Source organism: Zootoca vivipara, chromosome 1 (genome assembly GCF_963506605.1).
Source record: "Zootoca vivipara chromosome 1, rZooViv1.1, whole genome shotgun sequence".
NCBI classification, from domain to species: domain Eukaryota; kingdom Metazoa; phylum Chordata; class Lepidosauria; order Squamata; family Lacertidae; genus Zootoca; species Zootoca vivipara.
In genome coordinates, this window is record NC_083276.1 from 103051507 (window position 1) to 103077280 (window position 25774).

General features: G+C 41.8%; 1 protein-coding gene across 48 annotated transcripts in view; it reads right to left on the reverse strand.

Annotated features, from left to right (window-relative positions):
- The window catches only part of NEB (nebulin), a 165752-nt gene that overhangs the window by 49431 nt on the left and 90547 nt on the right, over positions 1-25774 (reverse strand). For all 48 annotated transcript variants that reach the window (XM_060279866.1, XM_060279768.1, XM_035131587.2 and 45 more), the window contains 33 exons: positions 25608-25712; positions 25116-25220; positions 24297-24608; positions 23572-23676; positions 22394-22492; positions 21693-21794; positions 21468-21575; positions 20902-21213; positions 20644-20748; positions 20450-20554; positions 19409-19513; positions 18590-18697; positions 18375-18488; positions 18069-18266; positions 16904-17008; positions 16208-16312; positions 16001-16105; positions 15029-15136; positions 14832-14945; positions 13147-13344; positions 12461-12565; positions 11671-11775; positions 10283-10390; positions 9837-9944; positions 9307-9414; positions 8231-8335; positions 8009-8113; positions 7668-7766; positions 6197-6307; positions 5131-5235; positions 3417-3521; positions 2316-2420; positions 1209-1313 (listed from right to left, as the gene is read on the reverse strand). In XM_060279866.1, coding sequence (XP_060135849.1) covers positions 1209-1313; positions 2316-2420; positions 3417-3521; positions 5131-5235; positions 6197-6307; positions 7668-7766; positions 8009-8113; positions 8231-8335; positions 9307-9414; positions 9837-9944; positions 10283-10390; positions 11671-11775; positions 12461-12565; positions 13147-13344; positions 14832-14945; positions 15029-15136; positions 16001-16105; positions 16208-16312; positions 16904-17008; positions 18069-18266; positions 18375-18488; positions 18590-18697; positions 19409-19513; positions 20450-20554; positions 20644-20748; positions 20902-21213; positions 21468-21575; positions 21693-21794; positions 22394-22492; positions 23572-23676; positions 24297-24608; positions 25116-25220; positions 25608-25712 — 4092 coding nt within the window. The remainder of the gene's footprint in view (positions 1-1208; positions 1314-2315; positions 2421-3416; positions 3522-5130; positions 5236-6196; positions 6308-7667; positions 7767-8008; positions 8114-8230; positions 8336-9306; positions 9415-9836; positions 9945-10282; positions 10391-11670; positions 11776-12460; positions 12566-13146; positions 13345-14831; positions 14946-15028; positions 15137-16000; positions 16106-16207; positions 16313-16903; positions 17009-18068; positions 18267-18374; positions 18489-18589; positions 18698-19408; positions 19514-20449; positions 20555-20643; positions 20749-20901; positions 21214-21467; positions 21576-21692; positions 21795-22393; positions 22493-23571; positions 23677-24296; positions 24609-25115; positions 25221-25607; positions 25713-25774) is intronic.

Sequence of the window (25774 nt, forward strand, 5' to 3'; positions counted from 1 at the left end):
TTCTATCCTGCCCTTCTCCTAAATGAGCTTCAAGGAGGCCATGGGACTTGCTTTCTAAAATTCAGTGGGACTTGCTTCCCAATAAGTGGATTTAGGTTTGAAGACAGAATGTCCTGGCACAGCTACACCATTTTATATAGACAACAGAGCTTAATGCATGTAGGAATTTCTGGCCAGTCCATATAGCACATGGTGAAACAGTCAGAAGAGGTGGCAGTATGACAGAAGCTCAGGTGGAGAATGGGGCCAAAGCACAAAGTATAAGGGAAACAAATGCTACAAAACATAAAAAGAGGCAGAGTGGGCCAGAATTAGCTGAGGCTTTGTGTTAGGAGGACCAGGTGTCAAGTAGACTAGAAGGTCTTATAGAACAGGGGTTGGACCTGAGGTCATCCCTGCTTTCTCTCTGAAAGGAATCACATCCACCAGAGGCATAACCAGGGGTACTTACATTATATAGGAAAAGGGGAGGTAAAGAAGAAGAAGAAGAAGAAGAAGAAGAAGAAGAAGAAGAAGAAGAAGAAGAAGAAGAAGAAGAAGAAGAAGAAGAAGAAGAAGAAGAAGAAGAAGAAGAAGAAGAGGAGTTTGGATCTGATATTCCACTTTATCACTACCCAAAGGAGTCTCAAAGCGGCTAACATTCTCCTTTCCCTTCCTCCCCCACAACAAACACTCTGTAAGGTGAGTGAGGCTGAGAGACTTCAGAGAAGTGTGACTAGCCCAAGGTCACCCAGCAGCTGCATGTGGAGGAGCGGAGACGCGAACCCGGTTCCCCAGATTACAAGTCTACCGCTCTTAACCACTACACCACACTGGCTCTGAGTCTGAAGTAGTGGAGAGAGAGAATAAGCAGTGCCCCATAGTATATGTAAATAAGGTACAGTGGCCCCTCGACTTACGAATTACTCGACATCCAAAGTTTTCGACTTACGAACTTGGAAAATGGCCACACGCTTACAAATTTTTCAACATCCGAACGGAAAACCGTTGGCGGTTTTAAATGCGGTTTCCTCGACTTACGGATTTTTCCGAATATTTTTTTCCCTATGGGAAACTGCTTTTCGACTTACGAACTTTTCAACCTACGAATGTGTATTCGGAACGAATTAAGTTCATAAGTCGAGGGACCACTGTACATCTATTGTATTTTACAGTTATCAAAAGCAGCATATTACTCAGGAATATGCATATATATCCAATATACATACTTTGCTGATATCGTCAGTGACCTTGCGGTGATACACAATATCCAAGGCATCTTTCACTGTGTGGTATTTACCCTTTGCTTTCTCAAATGTCTCTTTGTAGCGCAACTGATAAAAACAAAACAAAAAAATAAGGAGGAAGGCATCAGTTTAAAAATGCAGCAAACATTATTTTCACATTTTCCTCAGAGGTTGTAATAGACAGGTGGAAAAAAAGCAGACCATCACGTCCACTTTATGGATATTATAAACAGCCAAGCAATCCTAGCTTACTCCATGGTGCTCCTTGTAAATGTAAATGTAAATCCTACTCCCCATTTAAATATAGCTTTCATTTATTTAACTTTCGATTATAACCAGAGTTTTGCATTTTCTCCTATCTATTTCAAGACAAGAGTCCAGTTCAAGAAACCATGTTATCTAACTTCCACCCTCCCCAATTTCTTCATTCTTTCTCTGCTGCCAACACAATCGTACTCAAAAGTATCCATGTGGACAGAAAGGGTTGCATCCAGCTGAAACATGCTCAGAGCAGACCCACTGAAACCAGCGAACATGACTAAAGTCCATTGGTTTTAGTGAGTCTATTCTGAGTATGTTTTAGCTGGCTAAAACCCAAGAAGCCAGACTCAACTAACCTAGTGCAAGGACTCACACCAGTTCAGTGGGGCTTTCCCCCTCCTCTTGCATGACCCCCACCTCTCCTAAATCTGCCTTGGAGCATCGAGAGAACCCACAGCCTAGTGCCCAGGAAGAGGAGAGGAGGACTGAACAAAATAGTCTGATGTTGATTTTTACCCCAACAATCTTGTGTCAAAACAGATTTATATAGACTTTTTATGTATTATTTGTTTTATGCTGGTATATAAGATTTCACAGGCATTGAGAAATAGACTCCATATGAATGTCAGAACGCCCATATTTTTTAAAAAAATGCACCATGAGTATATAAGCCATACAGAGCTAGAGAATAATCCAAATAAGTAAATGATTTGGAAGAATTCCCACTGGTTTCAGGTTCAGTTCACAGAACTTGCCTGAACATTACTCTACATTCGGATTTAGACCACATCAAAAAACCAAACCATCCCATTTTCATCAGATACTTACATCACTGGCATTCAAGTAGGCCTTCTTAGCTCTAATCAGGATTGGTGTGTCAGCGACACTTACATACTTGTGCTTCAGCTTCTCATATTGGGATTTGTATTTTTTCTAAATTAAGCAGAGGGAATGGAAGAAAAAAATAAGAACACCAAGGTGCTCGTGCGATACAGCATTAACTGCATGCAACTGGGCACTTAAAAAGACACTCTGATGGAGGAGTTAACTAAAGTAAATTTTCTTCATCATGCTGACGATTTGTTTTTCCTTCCATTAAAGTCAGCTAGAGGCTTGCTGCTGGTATATTCTCTGGCAAATTGCAAAGCACGGCGCCCTAATCTGCAGACAAATCTCCCTGCCATTTCCATGTGTGCCCTTCCCTCCTCTGTGATGCTTGCCTAATTCAGCCTTCTCCAATGAGGTGCCATCCAGTTGTTTGGGGCTACAGCTCTCACCAGCCCCAGACAGCATGGCTAGCAGTCAAGAATGATGGGAACTGCCCAATCAGGGGCAGAGGAAGGGGGGTGGAGTGGGGACAGTCCGCCCCAGGTGTCACCACTGAGGGGGGGTGACAAAATGCCGGGCAGCACTCACCACATGTCTCTTCTGGGAGTGATACGGTGGCTTGAGCGCCTGCAGGTTCCACACTGCCCCAAACGGTCCGCCCATTGCCTCCCCCTCAGCTGTAGGGCAGCTGAGTGGGATGAGGCAGGCAGACTCCTCGGAGGCCCCATGGAGCACCCTGTCCGGCTGGCCCCACCCCTGGGCACAGGGCACACACGCTGCCCCAAGCGCCCAATCAGCTTGCTCCGCCACTGAATCCAATTACATATGCCAGATAGCCTCTCACTTAAACGCCACCCCAGGAAAGGAACAGTATAGAAGAAACTGATAATTAAACAGGCAAGAAGGAAACGAATAAAAACAAAGCTAGATTGTGGCTTAACACGCATGAGTAGCATATTTAACAAAGATCCTGAAAATCGGTTTTGATATACTGCATTGAATGTGTTTGCCAAACTCATTGCCTAGACTTTAATGGTCTGAAGTGTGCAGTCTGTTTGCCATAGTAATAAAAAGAAGAGTAGGAAAGGTGCTCAGTCTTACCTCACTGACGAAGTCCTTCACATGCTTAGCAAGTTTCAAGGCCACTGTCTTATCCCCAGCATGGTGATGGGGTCTTTCCTTGGTTGCAAGTTCAGTGTACAAGTACTGGAGAAAGGGAAGAACCATAAATTGTCAAATTATGTTCCATACACACAAGAGGCCTTGGATATAAGTGATTCAGTCCTTCACTCACTGCTTTTTGCAAACTGAATCAGTGTGCTTTTCTTCTTGATTCAGTATATCCATTCTGACTGGCAGCACCTCTCTGAGGTCTCAAGAATAAATTCTTTATTGCCCTGTTATCTTTAGACCATTTAATGAACGATGCTGACGAGCGGACCCGAGAGCTTCTGCACGCAAAAAATGTGCTCTATCACTGAGCCACGGCCCCTCCAACTTTATTTTTTGCTAATTAATTTTTATTGATTTTCAAAATTTTAACATCCGTTTAATTCAAATTTAATATGAATTTAAAAGTTGGTTTCCCAGCCCTTCACCCTTGATGCTTCTGTACCCACCATCCTCGCTGCATTGTATAACAGTATTTTTATCTCTTTCCCAACTAAGACAAATAACATTCCTGGAGGTGGCAGACACCCTGAATAATCTACTAGGTAATGGGGACAATTACAAAGCACAGGAAACAATCTAGGCTATGACAAAGGACAGGAAATGATTTGTAATTGTATCCACACAGTTTCAAAGCACATATTGATGGGAGGAGGAAGAGCTCTGAATATATCCATTTTGATGTGCTGAACAGATTCAACAGCGGTAGTTGGTGCTGCAGTCACATGGCATAAGCTCCAGTAGGAGACCATACAAGATCTGGCAAGTTCTTCATTCCATATTGGAAATGAAGAGCGGCCCTCCAGCTGTTTTGGGACTACATTTCCCATCATCCCTGGCCACTGGTCCTGTTAGCTAGGGATGATGGGAGTTGTAGTCCCAAAACAGCTGGAGGGCCAAGTTTGGCCACCGCTGCCTTATTATTTTGACAACGTTAGAAGAAGATTGGAGAACCCTGCCAGAGTTATGTTTTGTTGTGGTTTCAATAATATTACAGTTAGTGTTGGGGGAGAAATTCAGTTCAGTTAGTATTTTTAAGTGAAATTAACTAAATCTCTCTACACAAAGCCAAAGACAGCTATCCTTTGAAAGCAGCACTTCCCTGGATTCTGCAATGGAGTTTTCCTACCAAATATTGGGCCAATTCACACCCAGCACTAAACCAAACCATGGCTTAGCTCAACACACATAGGCATGCAGGTTCCCAGAGAGGAGACTGCAATTGCATTGCTCCTCTTCTGTTCCTGTGGCTGCTGTAAGCCAAGACACAGTTTGGCTCCGCATGTTATTTAAACCCAGGCTCAACATTGCAAATACATATGTGTCAAGAGAAATGGACTTAAGCTTGAAAATATGAGAAACAGACAGAAACCAAAGCTGACAAATTCGTCCATTCCCCACCCCCCACCCCCGGTGCAATGGAGGTTTATGCACATATTGATTACCTATCAATATTTACTAATTTGGGTGGAAACATTTGTTAAGGATATGGTGCTATCACAAAGACAGCTTGCATAATGAATGTGCAAGTGCAGATTGCTTTGTATCAGACGCCCCAGAAAATATTTAGAAAGGGTTGTGCATAATTGAATGAGAATTCTGCATGTGCTATCCAGCTTCATTTCTGTTCAGTAATGGTTCTTACCTTACTCTGTAGTTTTTGCCCTCTCTTGGCTCTGTTGATATCTGGTGTATCGAGGATAGATGTGTACTTGGTCTTTTGCTCCTTGCCTGCGGCTCTGTACACAAGCTAGAAAGAGAAACAACGCACTTTCGTCTTCCGTAGCCAACCTTACAGCAGAAGTGTTAATAAGCTGACAGTGAGCTGAATGAAGTCTTGATATGGTTGACTGACAGACTCTGTCCTTACCGCTACCTGAACCAGCATAAGCTTATCACACCCCATTGTCAATTTTACTGTGAAAGCAGACCATTGCAATTTCTGGATCTAACATAGCCACATCCATTACTTTCTGTGGTTCAACTCTGAGTGTATCCGAGTTGAATATCACCCAGTGGGATTAGAAGACTTTCACCCTCCACAAGTGCTTTATGACAGCTATTTGAAAAGTCTATAAAGTGCTGTATACAAGATATTGTTTCGATAGCTTGGTGTTCTTGTGCGGGTTCCCCACAGGTACCTAGTTGGCCACTGTGAGAACAGGATGCTAGTCTTGATGAGCCATTGGCCTGATCCAGCAGGTTCTTCTTATGTTCTTACATTATTAACTTGGAGCTCCCTTGACATCACTGCTGCTTCTCACTGCCCTATTCCCATCCCAGCAAGTGGCAGCACTGCTAGTGGGTGCTTGCAGCTCCACACACACACCCTCCACCTCACACAGCTCAGTCAGTAAAGCATGAGACTCTTACTCTCAGGGTTGTGGGTTTGAGCCCCATGTTGAGTGAAAGATTCCTGCATTGTAGGGGGTGGACTAGATGGTCCTCGTGATTACTTCCAACTTTGCAGTTCTACGATCCTATGATTCTATATGCTGCTGCTGGCTGTAAAACTAGTTCAGCCTAAATATTCTGCATAGCATGAACCTTAACCGTGGTCTCTTGGCAAAGAACCTCCATCACGCTTCTCTTCATCTGCAAGTCTACTTTAGAGCAGGTGCCGTAGAAGCACACTTAAAATGATCCAAGCATCCCTTTAAATCCACTTTAAAACGTTTCAGTGCAGAAGGGTTAAAGAACACCAAACTTACATCACTCAAATGGGTCTTCAGCTCCTGAACGGTCCTGTACACTGGAGTGTCCAGAACCACACGATATTTATCTTGTGACTTCTTTGCAGCTTCAGTGTAGACGTAATTAGACTGAAAAAGAAATGTGCTTGCATCAAAAGAATGTGCAGTCTCCATCAGCTCAACAATAAAACTTTGAATTGAATCCTAACAAAGAAGACTAATGAAGTCACAGCCCCTTGCTATAACTCCACAAGAATCTTTGCAAAGTACAGGTTAGCAGCACAACATAAAACATCACTTTAGTTGCTTTGTAAGTGGGCCATAACGTAACATCCATTCAAACACATTAGGGTGGCTTCTGTAGAAAACATTAGAGCCAAGTCACTACACAGAGCAACAGTATCTTAAAATATGCACCCATACATCTAGTAGCAAACCTTGGGGCCTCAAATTTCAGTGGCACCCTGTGGGATGCCCAAATTTCACATGCCCCTACTTCTCACCTTCCATTCTACATAATAGCTGTGGCACCCCATGCTACCATACTGATAGCTCTCCCCTAAATCTGCCTCTGATACATCTGCTTCTCAAAGTGACTCTATAGCTATAAACGGGAAGGAAGTGGGGGAGGTGTGCTATGGAAGAGAATACTAATCAGCACACACATTTGAAACTGTAGCTCATGATTTGGCACACACACTGGTTCTGTTAGTCCAGCTGTACTAGCAGAAACCAACACAGGAATGGGCGCAAGTCACATGTAGTTTGCAGGTGTTGGGTTCACTGATTGCACACACTTGCTACTTGCAAAGGACACTGTCCATGTTCAGACACCATGGCAAGCCTGCTTACTATGCACAACCCAAATCAAGCCGCCTTTGCTCTTGCTCACTCCTCCTGGCTTGTGCTAGGAGATAACAAACCATAATTCCAGAGATCATTGTTTTGTTTTGTTCCAAAAAAGCACAATCAGTAAGCCAAGAACAAGCCTTGGCTAGAGACCATGGTTTCTTGGGAACAAAACAAACCATGAACCCTGATTTGGATGTAACAGGAAGCCAGGAATTGTGGAGCAAAGCACAGCAAAGTGTTTATGTCTTACCGTGATGTGTGAACAGCGTCAGTGATGGGGTGGCACTTTTAGCTACTAATGAACTTTATGACAAAGGACTGCTGTGGGATAAAGTGACCCAACACATCGAACCAAGGATAGGGCTTCATTTCCAAGAACAATGTCCACAGCATATCTAATGACCACACATAAAATTTGGATGGCATTCCCTAGTCTGATCTCATGCCCAACATAGTACAGTTCACAGTTTATAGTGGGAAAGAACCTCACTTTTAAATATAAAAAGGTATCACTTACTAAATCAAACAAACAACAAAAAGAAACACTTGAAAATTGCAGTGTTTCACCTCTTGATTGTTTGTCAGCAAAAAATCAAGGAGTCATCCAACAGAGATGGTCATGGAAAAAGAAACATACCCAGAGCTTGCGCAAATGCCGAGCACGGACCATATCAGGAGTATCATAGAGGAAGCAGCCCAGGCCTCTCAGCCACTGCAGATCAGTTTTATATTTAACCTGCCAAACAACAATAAGGATGCAATATCATATCTATTACATAAATAAACCACCATATTCTGTGTTATAATCATAGTGTTTTGAATAATTATGCAATAACTAAATAGTTTTAAAAGATGGCAAAGAAAAGATGATAAAGAATATAGAATGTGTGCATGAGATACACACGGGGGGGGGGGGGGGGACGGACTAAATAAAGAGTAGGAATTGAGCCACTAATGCTACTAAGTCCAAAAGCTTACATCACTTGTAATCTCTCCAACGTAACGGTTATGTATCGTCTCCGGAGTATATGGCAAGGAAATCATGTGCCCCTGCATCTTGAAGAAGTCAGTCTTGTAGATCAGCTGAGATACAAAAACAAAGGGGGCGGATGGAGAATTAGGGTGATTTTTTTTTCATCACATCAAACATTACTGGAATTTATCTGTTTATTTATTTTTAAATGTATAAGAGAGTCATACATCACTGATGGATTCCTGGTTCGTTTTCACTTGGCGAATTTCAGGTGTGTCGGGCGTGGTGTGAATCTTATCCTTGTTTTTGTGATATACTTCCCTATAGAGCCTCTGTAACAAAAGAGAAGGAGTTCTTGCACATGGTACTGAAACCAATAAAAAAAAATACATCCTGATCTAGAATTCCATGGCCTGCCTACCACTGTTGGGAATCCTGCAGGCAGTACTTCTGCTCACCTGCCCATTCAGTAGGCAGAACATGCTGCTCTGCACCACCACTCCATGAATGGAGGCCGGCAGAACTGAGTAGAGGGATATCTCAGCCCAATCCAATCCCCCAGTGCAAAGGAGGTTTGAACTGCAACAGGAATTTCTTGGGAGTAAGCCCCATTGAACTCAGTAGGACTTACTTCTGAGCAGACATGTGTAGGATTGTGCTGCAAAGTCTACCCTCGACGGTGAACGTTTGTTTTCTTTCTTGCAAAACAACTTCTTATTTCTTTTACTGATAAGTATGCTCCTTTAATTTGCACTCTGGTGCAAATTGGTTAAGTTTTTGCCTAGTTATAGGATCTTCGCTGTTCACATTGCTTGGCTAGTTTGGCCAAGTTCTAAGATTTCAATGAGAATTGGACACTGACCACCTGTAACAAGGCAGGAGCCTGGAAATATACTGACCTCAGAAGGGAGAATACAACTACCATAAGTCTGTATCTCTTTCCACCCAGACCCAGGTAGTGAATCAGGAAAGTTGTAGCAGCATTGCCCATGAAGAAGGAACCAAAGAGTGTTTCACACTTGACCTCACGGGATCTGTGTAAGCGTGCCCTTTTCATTACATACCCCAATAACAAACATTTATAATTAGGGGAGAGTCATCGTTCAAACTATATTTACATTTAAGTCATTAACTATAAAAAACCTACATGCTTATGAAGACATTTTACAGAACATAGGGTCCTGGGTGTATGACAAAATCATACCACGGTTTTATAATGAGTTGCATAAGATTCCAACAATGATCTTATTTATTTATTTTTGCATAATCAAGTACCAGTTTCCTTGAATACTATTCGCATTACCTCATTGAGAATTTTGTTGACTTTCCTTATGTTTACAAATGGAACAGCTTTGGGTCCAAAATTGTAACCTTTATCCTTGATGTGTTCATAGACTTCCTTGTATTTCAGCTGAAATCATACAACAAAATTTCAGAAAGGTATGTATTTTAGACACAATAGCTGTTTATAATAGAACCTAAAAATGAAGTCATACCATTTAGCAGAACATGAATACATACATACATACATACATACATACATACATACATACATACATACCTTTTAAGGTATCTAGGATTGTAGTTAAGCCCTATTGCCCATTTCCTGATACCTCCCCATTCCCTTTCTTGCCTTATTAACACCCCCAAGATCCTATGGTTTTTTTTTGCATTTTCCCATTTCTATAAAGTAATATAAAATTTATATGGTCATGTTTTCAATAAGTATAATATTGCAACCACAATTTTTGTAACTGAACAAGTATCTATTTATTTATGCAACTATATTTATTTGGAATAGTAGCATGAGTTAAAAAATAATCCACCACTCACATAACTGCCAAGGTATTGGGCATGTTTAGCATGCTTGAAACCAGGGGTATCTGGTGGGAGTTTGTATCCAGTGGGAAGTGCATGCCAGCCAGCTTTTCGGTAGAGACCCTGCCAAAAAAAGAAAAAAGAAAATTCATGACAATGTTTAAATGCTGATTTTGCGATGAAGTGCAACACTGTGAATACATTCCCTCACAATTAGGTATTGATCATTCATGCTCATTTGCTTGGGGGTGGTTATATGATATTGTGTCAAGTGGTGCGCTATCCCATACTTCCTGTTGCTTTCCTTTCCACAAAAGGTCTTGGGTGGTGGTTGTGGATGTTGTAATGGATTTGTTGCACAATAGCACCAATAATTGCTCAACTTGAAGTTTTGAGTATGCACTTGAACCCCACCCACAAAGCAGCAAAAATCTGGGGGTAGCTCCAGCCCCAGCACTTACTTCATTCTGTATCCTGTAAGCATGAGTTGCCCGCTCCAAATCCACCGTCTTATCTGTTGAAGTGTATTTCCCTTTGACATTGTGCACATAGTCATGACGGTAAACGGCCTAAGGAACATAGAAAATGTAAAACTGATGCTGAGTGATACAGCAAAAGCTTATGCGCTGAATATGGGCTGGGCATACATCGGGAGAAGGCAAAGTACCAGTAGTAGTAGTATTAGTAGTAATAATAATAATATATTATTTATACCCCAGCTTCCAACAAAGCATTAAAATACAGAAATCCATCAAACATTAAAAGCTTCCCTAAACAGGGCTGCCTTAAGATGCCTTCTAAAGGTCTGGTAATTGTTGTTCTCTTCGACCTCTGGTGGGAGGGCGTTCCACAGGGTGGGTGCTACTACCGAGAAGGCCCTCTGCCTGGTTCCCTGTAACTTGGCTTCTTGCAGTGAGGGAACCGCCAGAAGGCCCTCGGCGCTGGACCTCAGTGTCCGGGTAGAACAATGGGGGTGGAGACGCTCCTTCAGGTATACTGGACCGAGGCCGTTTAGGGCTTTAAAGGTCAGCACCAACACTTTGAATTGTGCTCGGAAATGTGCAGGGGGGCCAATGTAGGTCTTTCAGGACTGGTGTTATGTGATCTCGGCGGCCGCTCCCAGTCACCTTCAAAGGTAGCCCCAGGGTAGCCTCCGGGTCACCTTCAAAGGTAGCCCCAGTAGTAACAGTAACAGTAATTTGTACCCTGCCCATCTGACTGGGTGGGTTGCCCCAGCCACTCTGGGCAGCTTCCAGCATATATAAGACCAGGCACCCCCAAACTGCGGCCCTCCAGATGTTTTGGCCTACAACTCCCATGATCCCTAGCTAACAGGACCAGTGGTCAGGGATGATGGGAATTGTAGTCCAAAACATCTGGAGGGCTGAAGTTTGGGGATGCCTGTATAAGACCATAATAAAATATTACACATTAAAAACTTGAATGCTGGAGTAGAGGAAGGCACCATCCAACCACAGGGGTATTGTGAGGATTAAAGGGGGGAAAGTGAGAGCCGAGTACACCACCTTTGAGTCCCTCAGAGAAAAAGGTGAGCCATCAATGCAATAAATAACTAAATAATAAAACCACAAATAAAATAGGAACCTGCTTACAACTGTAAACTGGATCTGGTGAATAGGGGCGGGGGGAGGGAGGAAATGGCTATGAATGCTGACTGAATCTCTGAACTATCTCTGAACAGGATACATAGCCTACTAACTAGTTGGCTGGTGTGATGTGCTTTACTAAGGCACTGCTGCTTTTGTTAATGAGAGCATAATTGAAATGGGGGAGGGGGAGGAACAAATATTACGATGAAGCTGCGGTGAACAGAAATGGAGAGCCTTACCTCACTCAGATTCATGCCACTCTGGACATTCTGAACATAGAGAGGTGTGTCGGTGACTACGGTGTAGTTGCTCTCCATTTTCTTGGCCTTTGACTTGTATTTCAACTACGAGAAAGAGAGAGAAAGCACCTGAACCTTCTCTTTCTCATTCCCACCACAGACTTTGTCAAATGTCCCACCCATTCGGCAGCTTTTCTTAAGGCACTCCAATCAACCACTCCTCAAATATACCAGCTATACCTGGCAGCTGTCCTAAAATAAGAGCCTCTCCTCCAGCTTCCCAAGAGGCTGAAGTAAAACTCCAAGAAGAAGAAGCAGTAATTATAACAACAACAATAATAAGGCTGCCACATTGTTTCAGTCTTGCCTTATCAGCTGACTATTGTATTCTGCTTTCAGTTAATTAGCAATTTTTAAAAAAAATATCAAAGGAAGTTGAAGAGAGGGGAAAAGAGATGTGTGTATTCTTAACTCACCTGAATTCAGAGGAGGTAATTAGGTTTATTGTTAAAGCAGTGGTACTTCTGCTTTTTTAGTAGGAAGACCACAGCAAAAAAATTAAAACAAAAACAAATAGCAGGCTGTTGTATTATGTATGTTTTACTGAGTGGCAAAAGTGTGCAAGGCTGACTGAGAAATGTGCAGTCCAATATAAAATACATGAAGCAGGAAGCAGACAGCTTTCGATTCAACCTACTAATGCCCCCAAAAGAGCTGTAAGAGGAGCTTGAAGGAGAGCCAGGAAGGAAGCTTCAGTACAAAGCAATTTGCTATCATCAGTTGTACTCACATCATCACGAAGGTCATAAGCATGTTTGGCATGGAGAATTTCAGGGGTGTCCCAGACAAAGCAACCTATGCCTTTGAGCCAGTTGAGGTCATCTTTGTACACAATCTAAGGTATTGGATTAAAAATAGAGAAGAGTGAGAATTACACAGCAAACATTCATTATACACAAATCAAGTAATTTAATCATGATCGAAACTTTGCTACCTAACAGAAACCAGCTTAGAGCGTTAGCATTAGTTCCCATTGGCTGCCATTATGTTGTTCAGTTTTCTAAGTACTCCTTTCTTCAGCCACCCACTGTTTTCTCAGATTCCTGCTTTTCAGCCAGTTCCTATTTAGTCCTAGTAATACGACTTATATTATGGTCAGTTTGATTCAAATATCTGTCTGTCTGCACACATACAGCAGACGCATGAAAAACTGAAAACGTTTGCTGCAAAAACTTCCAGATTGAAACCCTGAAAAGGTTCTCTGTCCGTTAAAAGCCCAATTAATTGTCCCTTTGAAGGCAAGCATCTCCTGCATCCACCAAAAGGGGGGGGGGGACTGACGCCGGTCGAGAGGCAATGAACACAGCCTGTAAGCCTGTAAGATGTAGTTTTTCACACCATTAATGCTCCATTTCCTGTCATGTGCAAATATAATAGTTTTTCCAAAGGCAGACCTGGTATCATTTGCAGACTTACATCACTCAGCTGGTCGTTGACTTTCCGAGCAAGAGCATTGGCATGAAGATCTGGGATGTTGGCCCATTCATGGAGACGGATGCGATAATCGATTTCACTGACTTTCTTCTGAGTGCTCTTAGCTGACACTATCTCCACCATGTCTGGTGCAATATGGATTTTAGCCTTGTTCTTTTCATAGACTTCTCTATATAAGCGCTAGAGTAAAATAGAATTATTATTATTATTATTATTATTATTATTATTATTATTATTATTACAATTATTATTTCTTCTTACCCACCCTTCATCCCAAGATCCCACAGCAGGTTACAACCACTTAAAAATATATATATATTAAAAACAGTCTAAAACAAATTACAATCCCAGGAGTTAGCTAACAACTAACAAACAATTCATGAAGTCGTATCTGAGTAGACCAGAATATTAGCTTCCAGTATTTTTTAATAATAATAGGAGTGCCTGGCGTGCTCTGGTCCATGGGGTCACGAAGAGTCGGACACGACTAAACGACTAAACAACAACAGTAATGGGAAGCTTCTAATAACGGGGGGAAATATAAATAAGATATTAAACCATGCGAAGGGTGACAATCTGGCACAAGCATGACATCACAGGAAACGATAACTCTAAGGAGGAAAACAGCAGAGGGGAGTGCCTGCTTGACCCTTTTGGTTCCAGCCATTCTTCTGCTCAGAATCCCAGGTTTTTCCTTCCGTAAGAACGGGGAAAAGGCAACCCATAATGAAATCCAATGGCACCTGCCTTCTTTTAGAACAGATACCACTAAAAGAATAGATTTCTCCTCCCACCTGCAGCTCTCCATATGCCTTCAAAACCTGCTCTGGAGGGTTGGGAGAACGCCAGCAGCAGATTTAGAGCTTGGAATGGACTGCAAGGCAGGGGGTGGGAAGAAAAATTGCCATTGATGTCACACTATGGAACTCTATGTACCTGTACATTTAGTTTGGCCTTAGTGATCTACATGCACTTGTGTGAATGAAGGTGACCTATATGAACATATTGTTATAGCTCCTGGGTATATTACCCTTTCTTAAGCTGATTATCTGGTACCTGCAATGATTAGCTGACATTCCCTGAATGGGTACAGGTAATGAATTGAAATTACTTTTTCCAGCCCATAGAAGGTGTGTCGCCCATTACTAAATAGAGGGGCAGAAAACTATGGTGTTGCAGTTTGAGCAGTTAGAAGAGTCAGACAGAGTTGGAAGTTCTTCTGCTGAACTACGCCTAGGCAAGAAGCAACCTGCAGGAGGCTACAGAAATCTAAGCAGTTGCTGTCTTCGTGAATCTGATGCATGACTCGCGGTTGGGGTGACCACTATGGCAGTCTATTGCTTCCAATAAGTTCTCCTCTGGGCACCATAAGTCCCCAGCGTGCTCTGTTCCAATGAACACTAAATCCTGTAGCACTCCCATTGCACTCCCATCCATAGCTGCCAAGTTTTCCCTTTTCTCGCAAGGAAGCCTATTCAGCATAAGGGAATTTCCCTTAAAAAAAGGGAGAACTTGGCAGCTATGCTCCCATCTCTTGGGGAAGTGAGGGGTGCTAAATAACATAGCCTTTCAGTATCTAAAGCCAGCTATTAACAGAAACAATCTGATTAAAAAAGTGTAAGACGGCACTTTTCTTATTAGATGTTATATAAAAAAATAAACCTTACATCAATATTCAACTTGCCAACCCTTAGGCATCTGGCAGTGTTGGGATCATCCTGAACCCCTCTGGGTAGAGTGTAAAGTGCTTTAAACCGATCATACTCCTCTCGATACTTTACCTATGTGGAAAAAGAAAATGTTATTTAGAATGATACATCATTTGAACGACACCTTTAGGAATGTGTTGCTTGGGTACACTTACAATACTGGCATTGTGCTTCAGTTGTTTGGCACGGACAAACGGCACAGCATCAGGAGGCAATGTGAAACCAGTGGCCTTCACTTTATCCCAGGCGTCCTTGTACAGGTTCTGTAGAGGCGAGAATCAAAGCACTGCAGTCTATATGTGCTACTATAAACTAAAGCCTTGTCCACACTGGAGCACCTCCCTGTCTCCCCATTAACGTAGGAGTGTCTACAGGACATCTTCCCCAGCTCAGTGTTCTCCTCTTCTTTAAAGGTGGGGCTTTCTGATCCTGGGAAACGCTGAAATCCAAGGATTCAAAAATCCCACATTTAAAGGGGGGCCAGGGAGATCTGGGGAAATGTTGGGATGCTGAAGATGTCATGTAGATGCCCTTATTATTAATGGGGACAGGAAGGTACCAATCCATATTTTGCTCTGGTGTAGACAAGCCCAAATATTTTGAGCTGCTTTAGAGTCAACCCAAAAGGAAAGAAATTTCAACACTAAACATCAAGCTCAGGCTTGGTCTGTCATTCTTCAGGATGGGGAAGTTCCATAATTTTTGGAGCAGAGCTGAAAAACTTCAGTTTCTCCTAAGTGTATTGTGATTAGCCACAGGTGGCAATTTCAAGAGACATGCCAGATTGTAGGGATGTAAAGCCAGGTATGCTAGTCCCAAGTCATGCTGGGTTCCAACATCAGGTGAAAACATTCCCCTTTTGCTGGGTCCTCAGACAGCAGTAGCAATATGGTGTTAATCAGAGACTTGGGTACTGTGAATTTTAATTGAAATAGTTCTAATCTGTGTACAGCACTCTGCATTGTTGCTCCGTACTTTGGGTTAAGCCACGCTGACACCATGTGAAGGGAAGAAATAAATATTAGATAGCATACCCAGGTACTAATAGCTAAAAGAATTCCAAGATAAACCACCACCCAAAAACAGCCCATCTCATTAGCCCCTGAAAAGAAAGTTTAAACACTCACACTACTGAAAAGGTGCTTGAGGTTCTGAATCCTATCATGATCAACTGTTTCCAGAACTGTGGTATATTGGTCCTTAGTTTTATGGTATTGTTCTTTGTATTTCACCTATAATCGAAGGCAAATTCAGTCATTACTGTAGTTCCCTTTGCAATTAAAGGGAAGGGAAGAGAATGAACCAGGGCAAAGGAAAGGAGGAGAATGACTCACGTCGCTAGCATTGATACCACTCTCGATAGCAGTTAAATAAACTGGAGTGTCCATAACCACACCGTAGTTCTGTAAATTGTCTTTTCCTGCTTTTGTGTAGAGCAACTGTGAAACCAAGGCAAAAAGAAGGCATTAGAACAGAGAACAGCTACACCGGATTATTTAGCAACTCTAAACATACTGTGTAGCAATGGGATTCCTTCTTTGGTTTCTTCGAGGTCCCTTTGGCAGATATGGGGAATAAATCGCCTTAATATAGCAACATGCTACTAATCAGATGTGTGTCTTTTTAAATGTTAGTTAGTGCACTTAGCACTTTCAAGGAAGCTAACTACTGTTTTAAGTACAGTGGCGTGCTTTATTCTCTGGAAGGAAAGATGGCCGCTGCCATATTTTAATGTATTTATGCCTGCATTGTTGTTGGGAAATTCCAACAATTCCAAGGACTTGTCTTATACTGAGTCAGGACCATGTAGTTCATGGTCTAGGACTATGACTCTGATTGAAAAGAGCTCTCTGAGGCCTGAGGCAGACACCTTTCCTAATCCTGCTACCCAATATTCTTTAGCACCTCTATGAATGGGAAATGGTGCAAACCCCTAACTGATCAAATAAAGAAACCTTCTAGAGAGACATGGTTCCCAGTTCCAGCACCAGCACCACCATCCCTGTATTAGGCTAGATCCATTTGCTTACTTGACTCTGAAGATCATAAGACTTCTTAGCGTGCAGGATTTGAGGTGTGTCCCAGACATAGCATCCAATTCCCTTCAGCCATGTTAAGTCATCCTTGTACACAACCTGCATATGAAAGTAGTGGGGAAGAGGGGGGACAAATGCAATGAATGAATGAATGAATGAATACATTATACATTGTTTCAAACATCTCCAGCCCTACTAATATTTTGGTCCAGTGCAGAAAAGTGAGGAGTGGAAGTGATATAAGAGATTTACGTGTATTCTGGAGATGCCTGCATGGGTTCCAGATGACTACTACCATTCCCACTTTGAGAGTTCTCTTAGAATAACAGTTAGTATTTCTATAGAGTTCTTCAAGCATATTGAATACATTATCTAAGGCTGCTGTCCAAAACTGCCACTGCAGAGCAACCACTGCAGCTGCAACCAAGCCATTCACAGTGGTGGCAGAAGGTGGAGCAAGCAGATCAGGACTCATTCCTGTACAAGCTTCAGGCTGCCATAACAACTGGACCTGGAACATGCCTGATGTGAGAGCAATTCAGGATCCAGCAAATCCTGGGCCAGTTCAGCTCCTCTCTACCTTTGCAACTCTTCATCTCATGGCTGTGTGGCAGGTGAGTGGAAGTGGGGGGGGGGCATGTGCTGGTGAAGAATCCAGCGCCACCACCCCTGGCCAAAGCCTGGACTACAGCCTAAATAACACAAATTTAGGAAGTATGATTGTTCCCCAGAACATAAAATCATAAGAAGAGCCTGATTGGATCGTATCAAGGTTGGCTATCCTATATCCCACCAGGTGTTTCTGTTGTTGAAGGGCATGGAGACAACAGCCCTTCTCCTGAGGTTTCCCTTCCTCCACTTAACAACTGGAATTTTAGTGCCACACCGCCTCTGTACATTGAGAGAGTATTTGGCCTTAATGCCTATTAGCACTTGGTAGACCTATCCTTCATCAAATCGTCCATTGGGCTGAGATAGGAGGAATGATTTGCTCAATGTGACTTTATGGGTCCAGCAAGATTTGGGTTGGATGCTTCTTCTTCAAGCACAACACTACCCCAATTTGTAAAGCAAAAGGGCAAGCTACTCACAACACCACCTTTTCCTGCTTCTCTATAGCAAATGAAATGGTTCTCAATTTGATCGGGGAAATACATACGTCACTTAGAATTTCCTGGGCTCTTTTAGCCATAATAACATCGTGCTCCTCAGGTGAACAGTTCCACTGATGGAGGTATGTTCGGTATTCAAGGTCGCTAAGGATGTACTGGCATTTCTTAGCCAGCACGTGGTTTATCATGTCGCTTGGGATATGAATGTGTGCCTTGGTGTCCTCATAATTCTTCCTGTAGGCCAGCTAGAAATCAGGAGATTAAGATGGAAAATGTAAGTTTGTTTTCCCCCCCACATTATTCAGACTCAAGGAAGAGCCCCACCCAACAACAACAACAACAACAACACTTACCGCACTCCTTATTTTTTGGAAAGCAAGAGAATGGACAACACTTGGGAAATCATTTATTTGTGTCCCAGCCAGATAATGACCCTTCTGCTTCTCATACACTTCTTTATATTTGAGCTGTGAAGTGCAAACATGGGATACATTAGATAAGATACATAGCAGCCGCACAAGCAAACAGTGGCAAAGTAGTTAACGAGGGGAAGAAGGGTCACACTTACCTCACTGTTAATGTAATCGGCATGTTTGGCACCAACAATAGGGATGTAGTCTGGAGGCAGAGTGTACCCAATGGCCTTGCTGGATTCCCATGAATCCTTGTACAGGTTCTAGATGGCAAAAGGTGCACATAGGATATAAATGAGCAGGATGTTTTCCAACAAATGTAATCATGAAGAGCAGAAACAAATCAACTAAACCACTATGCATTCTCTACAGCACAATCTAGGACTCTTTCCATTTTTCCATATCAACACTACATAAATACTTCCCTGATTTAATTTTCATTACCTTCACAGGGTTGTCAACTATATTGACTGGCAGCAGCCCTCAAGAGTCTTAAGGAGAAGTTCTTTCCAGCCATACCTGGAGCTCCCTGGAGCAGAACCAAGGATGTTCTGCACCATGTCCTACCGGTAGTGCTGTACAACTAAGATATGGCACCTTCCCAATGGGTGCTGCTAGTAGATGGGGACTTGCCTGAGCTAGGGACCTAAAGTTCCCTAACTGTAGCACCTATTTTCATACAATATCCTCATTGTGCTGTTTACCCAGAAGCCTGAAACATTATCATTAAAAGAAACACTTCCTAATTTTGTGAAAACGGTTGGCCAACTTTTGTACAGTAGGCTACATTCCAGTCGTGCAGAAGTCAGGGCTTTCTACACATGCACAAGCAAGAGGATTGTTGCAATTAAGCAATCAAGGAGAGGGTGGAGAAGGATCACAGGCCTGGAGGGGATCACACGTGGCCTGAGGTTCCCTACCCCTGTAGTAACACGATGGTACATTGAAATTTCAATGTACAGCAAGAAACTTACATCACTGTACAGTTTAGCCATATTTCTAGAATGACTGAGGGCTGGAGTGTCATCAGAACCAATGTAGTGACCTCTTTCAAGGTTAAAGGTTTCTTTGTATTTCAGCTAGAGAGAGAGAGAGAAATGAAATAGAGTGTTAACCCAGATGGTGTTTTATGCTATGTAACACTTAACAATTCATAAAAAACTTTCCCATCATTCCACGTGCTACCACACACACACACACCAGGATGACACATTCAGTGTGCTGTGCTTCTTAAGGGATAAATGTCTTAATCAGCTTCTCAATGCATGAGGTCAACATACTAAATGCTTCATGCTGGGGTGTTTTCTTTTCTTTTATCCTTCAAATTCACTAAGTTGTGAAGATCATTTTGAGCTCCTTTGGGGTGTCCTGTTGTTATTTAAGTACGCCTCGGTTTGAGTATTTTCAGTTTAAGTACTCCGCAGACCCGTCTGGAACGGATTAATCCACTTTCCACTACTTTCAATGGGAAAGTTCACTTCAGATTAAGTATGGACTTCCGGAACCAATTACACTCATACCTCGGGTTAAGTACGCTTCAGGTTAAGTACAGACTTCCGGAACCAATTGTGTTTGTAAACCGAGGTACCACTGTACTTCTGAATGATATACCGGTAGCAAATTCAATGTCATACCATCATTTTGACAGAATTATTCTATTTATTTATTCTGATACCTTTCTCCCAAGACATGAACCAAGATGGCTCATGTTAAAACAAATTATACAACACATCTTCTGTTTAAACCTTTCATTCTTCATGAATTGTGAGGCAACTCTTCCATACGCCATCTTAAGGGATACGCCACAAAAAAATATTTACACAAAAATATTGTCATTTCCTTTCACAGGACTACTTTGGCATGTGATTGTTTTTAAAATGTTGTAGTATGTTCCTGAACATTTGAGCTACACAAATACCTTCATAGTTCTAGCTGCAGTGATCAAGAGATATGGCACTTTTATAATATATGAAAGTATGTATTTATTCAGAAATTCTGATTTAAAGGATACTTACATCACTCTGATTGATTGTGTTTGCCTTTGCCAGAACAATAGCTGGAGGATCTTCCACAGGTGTGAAATTGGCAAAATTATCAAGAGCCTCTTTTGTGTAGAGTCTCTGCAGGCAGACATGATTAGATTATCATAAAGAACAGCAACAGGAAATGAATAGGATGCTGCCACAAATGCGTGAAAATTGCATCTTACCTTATCTATCAAGTTCTGAGCGTTCTTCACTTTCCGATGCTCCACTGAATCTAAGGGAATCCAGCCACAGCCGCGGATCCATTCCAGATCAGATTTATAAAGATTCTGTAAATATTAAAAGAGTTGAAGAAGATTATTCACACCTATGCAGACAAAAGGACAAGCTGAGCCTTGATTTTCCCCTCCCAGGCAATTGCTCTTGGGTATACCAATATCAAACTCTTAAATTGGTGCAATCTGACTGCATAAATCACTTACATCGCTTTGAAGGTCATATGCTTTCCTTGCCTGGATGCAGTCATTCTGATCAGGGTGGCAAGTCCATTCATGGAGGTAATGGCGATAGGGAATTTCACTGACAACATGCTGGCAGTCTCTGGCTGCAATGACAGACAGTATATCTGGAGGTATATGAATTTTGGATTTAGTTTTGTTATACGCCTGTTTATACAATCTGTCATTCTGGATCTTGCCAGCATGTTCAAACCACACCAGTTTTGGGTCCTCTCTCATATTATTCACACCGACGTAGTGACCTCTTTGGTGGACATAGTCTGCCTTGTATTTCAGCTGAAACGGGAAAACACAGGTTCTTTAAATATCCACACTGGATCTTTCCTAATCCTAAATCTCTGGGTTATCCTTACTGAGGTAAATGATTTCATAAAAGGATATCTGCTTTGTTTACTTGGTGGTCTTCCATCTCTGGGAATAGCATGCAAGAGTTTTCTTAAAAAGATGAACCACCGAAACGAAAGGTATGAAGGATGGGCTCTTTGATAGCGATGGAAATCTGTGTGATTTTAAAGCTAAAGGGCGTTTACCTCGCTTTGGACATCACTTGAATGCTTGGCATGTCGGATAGGCACACTGTCGTGAGGCAAAAGATAACCAGTAGCTTTCTCTCTTTCCCAATTCTCCTTGTACAAATGCTGTAAAATAGAGAATTAAAGGGTTAGCACCTCTCTGAAGCATAAGGACTGTCACTGCTTCCATCAAAACAAAACAAAACAAAACAAAAACAAAAACAAAACATGGAAAGTACATACATGATTAAGAATCCTGGCTGCTTCTTTAGCTGCATCTAACTGTGGTGTGTCTGTCAGCGTGTAATTTGACTTGATGTTATTCCACTCCTGGTGGTACTTAATCTGAAAAAGTAAAACATACATAATAAAAGTCTTTCAGATTTGCAAGTTATATATTACTAGTGTCATTCAGCCCGTTAAGTAAACGGGCGCTAGAACGTATGAGCGCAGAGAGGGAGGGAAGGCCGCAGCCCCGCCACTCCTCTCACGGGCCAGGGAGGGTTGTCAGGAGGAGGAGGCGGACCAAGATGGCGGTATTTGGGCTCCGGGGCCCAAATTATTATTATATATATATATATATATATTTATTTATTTATACCCGGCCCATCTGGCTGGGTTTCCCCGGCCACTCTGGGCGGCTTCCAACAAACACCAAAATACATTAAAATATCACAGATTAAAAAACTTCCCTAAACAGGGCTGCCTTTAGGTGTTCTCTAAATGTCAGGTAGTTGTTCATCTCCTTGACCTCCGATGGGAGGGCGTTCCACAGGGCGGGCGCCACTACCGAGTTATATATGTATAACTAGACTCACACAATAAAACTCGGTAAATTTTTCAGGCCCCAGTTTCCACAGATATATGGTTTCGTTTTTGTGGATGAAGAAAATCTGTCAGGCGTGTGTACATTGAACTGAATTAAAATAAGAGGCAATACTTACATCACTTAGTATTTCCCCGCCTTGTTTGGCTGTGATATAATCGACCCTGTCAGCCACTGGCGTAAATGGTTGTTTGTCAACTTTTGTGCGATACAGCCTCTGTGCAGAAATAAAAGAAAAGCAATGAGGCCATACAACTGATCGCACCAGAAACAAGTGAAAAGAGAGAGAGTTGAGGGGAAAATATTCAAGGGCAGGGAATGTCTCCTTGTTAATGCTTGCCTTGCTTTCTGTCCTCTCCAGACCACACTCAGTAACAGAACCACCACTGCTGAGTTAGGATCTCTCATATGATAATGAGGCACTAACTTTCCAAAAAGGTTTTTTCTCCCCAAGTATAATACACCCAGACCTTAATATCAAGGCTAGATATTGCCTATACAAGCCCAACGTGATGGGTGAATGAGCCAAAACAAAAGTGGGGAAACTCAACTTCCTGTCCCCCCCCCCAAACAAAATTACTTTTGGAACCACAAGATAACAACTATTTGGGTGGGGAGGGAGGGGAAGATAATCCTGCCTCAGGAAATAGCTACATGAAAGATAAGGTATAGTAACAAACAAGAAATGTTAGTGGCAGGATTAGTTTTAATAAACACCACTCTTTCCCAAATATGGGGATACGAGGTGGGGACATTAATGCCAGAAAGTGGAGCCTCCTTGTTGAAGAAATTATCATGGTTCTAGACTGCAATCCTAGGTACATTTACCTGAGAGTAAGTTTTATTGATCTCAGTGGGAATTATTTCGGAATATACACATATAAGATTGTGCAAATAAAAGGTATTTTGTATACTTGACAATATTTTGACAGGAATTTGCTTTGACTTGCTTTCTATTTGGCTAGATGCCATGCTTTGTTATACTGACGTGCATTTTGCTATTTTGTGCTAGTTGCGTTGCTTTCTGCTTTGCTTTTAGCCACTTTGGGCTTCCTTTGGGAACAAAAAATATATAAACATAAATGAAATGCAAACAAAAGAAGGCCAATTTAAGAAGGTGGTGGACTCTCCTTCCTTGGAAGTTTTTAAGCAGAGGCTGGATGGCCATCTGTCATGGATGCTCTAGCTGAGATTCCTCCATTGCAGGGGGTTGGACTAGATGACCCTTGAGTCCATTCCAACTCTAGGATTCTATGAAAATCTCTGCGAATGATACTTTTAACTAGTTGTTTTTACCTCACTTAAAATGTCCTGAGCGTGTTTGACATGATTGACAGAGACAGAGTCATTTGGCATCCAGCCAATTCCACGCAGCCATTCCAAGTCGGATTTATAAACAGCCTGCAGAGTCAGGGGGAAACAAGAACAGTTATTTGCAACACTTTCCCCCCCTGCATGGAGTGTTTCATACCAAACTTGATTGCTTTTAACTGAAAGGGAAAAGAGGGCTTGTTTTCCAATGGCCTATAAAAAGAATAACAGAAAACCGAAAGGAGGAACTATTCAGGCGCAGAATATACCAGGAACAAATATTACACTCCTCACTTTGATTATGCTGTGCTGCAAGATGGCGATATATCCTGTGTTTGCTCAACTTACTCAAATCAGGTAATACATGAGACCTCAAATCTATACATAATGGAAAGCAATTAACTTTGTATGCATGTGCAGAATAGAGGCCTCAATGTCCTTCTGTGTGCTTTCTTAAAGAGGTCTGATGATTGTCCAAACAACTCTGAATTTATATTTTTAAAAATTCACATGTAGTATGGCTCTTACCTGTTCACACAAGTATTTTAAATATTTATTATTTTTTATGAAAAGGTATGTAATAATAGTGGAGACAAAGTATCAAACAATTATCATTGTAGAGGCAAATGCCATGAGAGACGAAAGAGAGCGATAGACAAGAAGCTACAGTATCATGAAAGAGGAATTTCAACAACCACCAAATCACTCACATCGCTCTGTAATTCATATGCTTTCCTGGCTTGGATGACATCGTTCTGGTCAGGCAGACACGTCCATTCATGCAGGTAGTGGCGGTAATCAATGTCACTAACAAGCTTCTGACAGTTCTTGGCCAGCAAGACGGACAGCATGTCAACAGGGCTGTGGATCTTCGTTTTCAATTTATTATATACTTTCTTGTACTCGCGGTCACTCTGCATTTTAGATACGTGCATCGCCAATACCATCTTGGGATCGTCGTTAACGTCTCGGCATCCCACATGGTGTCCAAGTTGCTTACGGTAGCCTTCTTTGTATTTGTACTAATGGGATTTGAAAAAAATACATATACAATTAGAATCTTCATCTTAGTTATCTCAGAATGTAGAAAGATTGATAAGATTGGCAAGTTTCCTAAGATGCTAAACAAAGGCTGCATTCATGCTCACATTTACTTGCAATCTAACTATTGAGCAAATCACATATATTTGAATTTTGTGCATCACCTATCCTTTTTTTGACCAACAGCAAAGCTTAATATTTCATCAGGATAGTTGACAATTTATTTGGAGCGCATGCACAGCCTTCACCAACCGGTCGCCCTGGACAACAACTTCTATCAGTCATGCTGGATGAGGCTGAAGGATGTTTTAGTCCAAAACATCTGGAGGGCACTATGTTAGTGAAATCTGGCCCATAATGTCCTTGAATCTTGCCTTGAAAAGAGAACTTTAATATATTTTCTCTTTCCTGCATTTTAATTCCATTAGATACAAAAGTCTAGAGACAATGGATTACCAAACACTATCAAATTCTATTTGCATACTTACATCACTGGCAATTTCTCTTGAGGCTTTGGCTGTTTTGATTGGGACTGCATCTGCTCTCAGGTCAATATATTTCTTCATGTCATCCCATGATTCCCTATAAAGTTTCTACAATAAAAACCAACAACATTATATTGTCATTATCCTCTTTTAGCACTTACATATTTATGAAAGCTCATTGTCAATCAGCTTTTACTTTTTCCTAATCACTCCTGTTTTTGCAGGTAAGAGTTACAGATTATCTCCATATAAAACTATGTAAGGAAAAGTATTTAAACTGCATGTAAGTAATTATGGATAACAAGTGCTAACAACAGTTTTCTGACATCTCAACAAGCACAATAGATTGCCAGTATGCAGCTATGCAGGTGCAATAACCCACATAGAATTTACATAGGTGCTTGCTGCATAATAAACTTGTAAGATCCAAAGCCCCCTTCATCTGAGTAACTGAAGAAGATTGTAGAGTTGTATCATAAGTAGCGATTTACTTACATGGCTCACATTGATAGCATTAGCCCTGGACAGCACGATTTCTGGTGTGTCTGGCATCACATGGATCATAACTTTATCTTTATCCCAAGCTTCTCTGTATTTTGCCTGGGGGGGGAAATCGAAATTATTTTGTAATTCCTTCTGCACCAGTGCTCATATTCCTACAT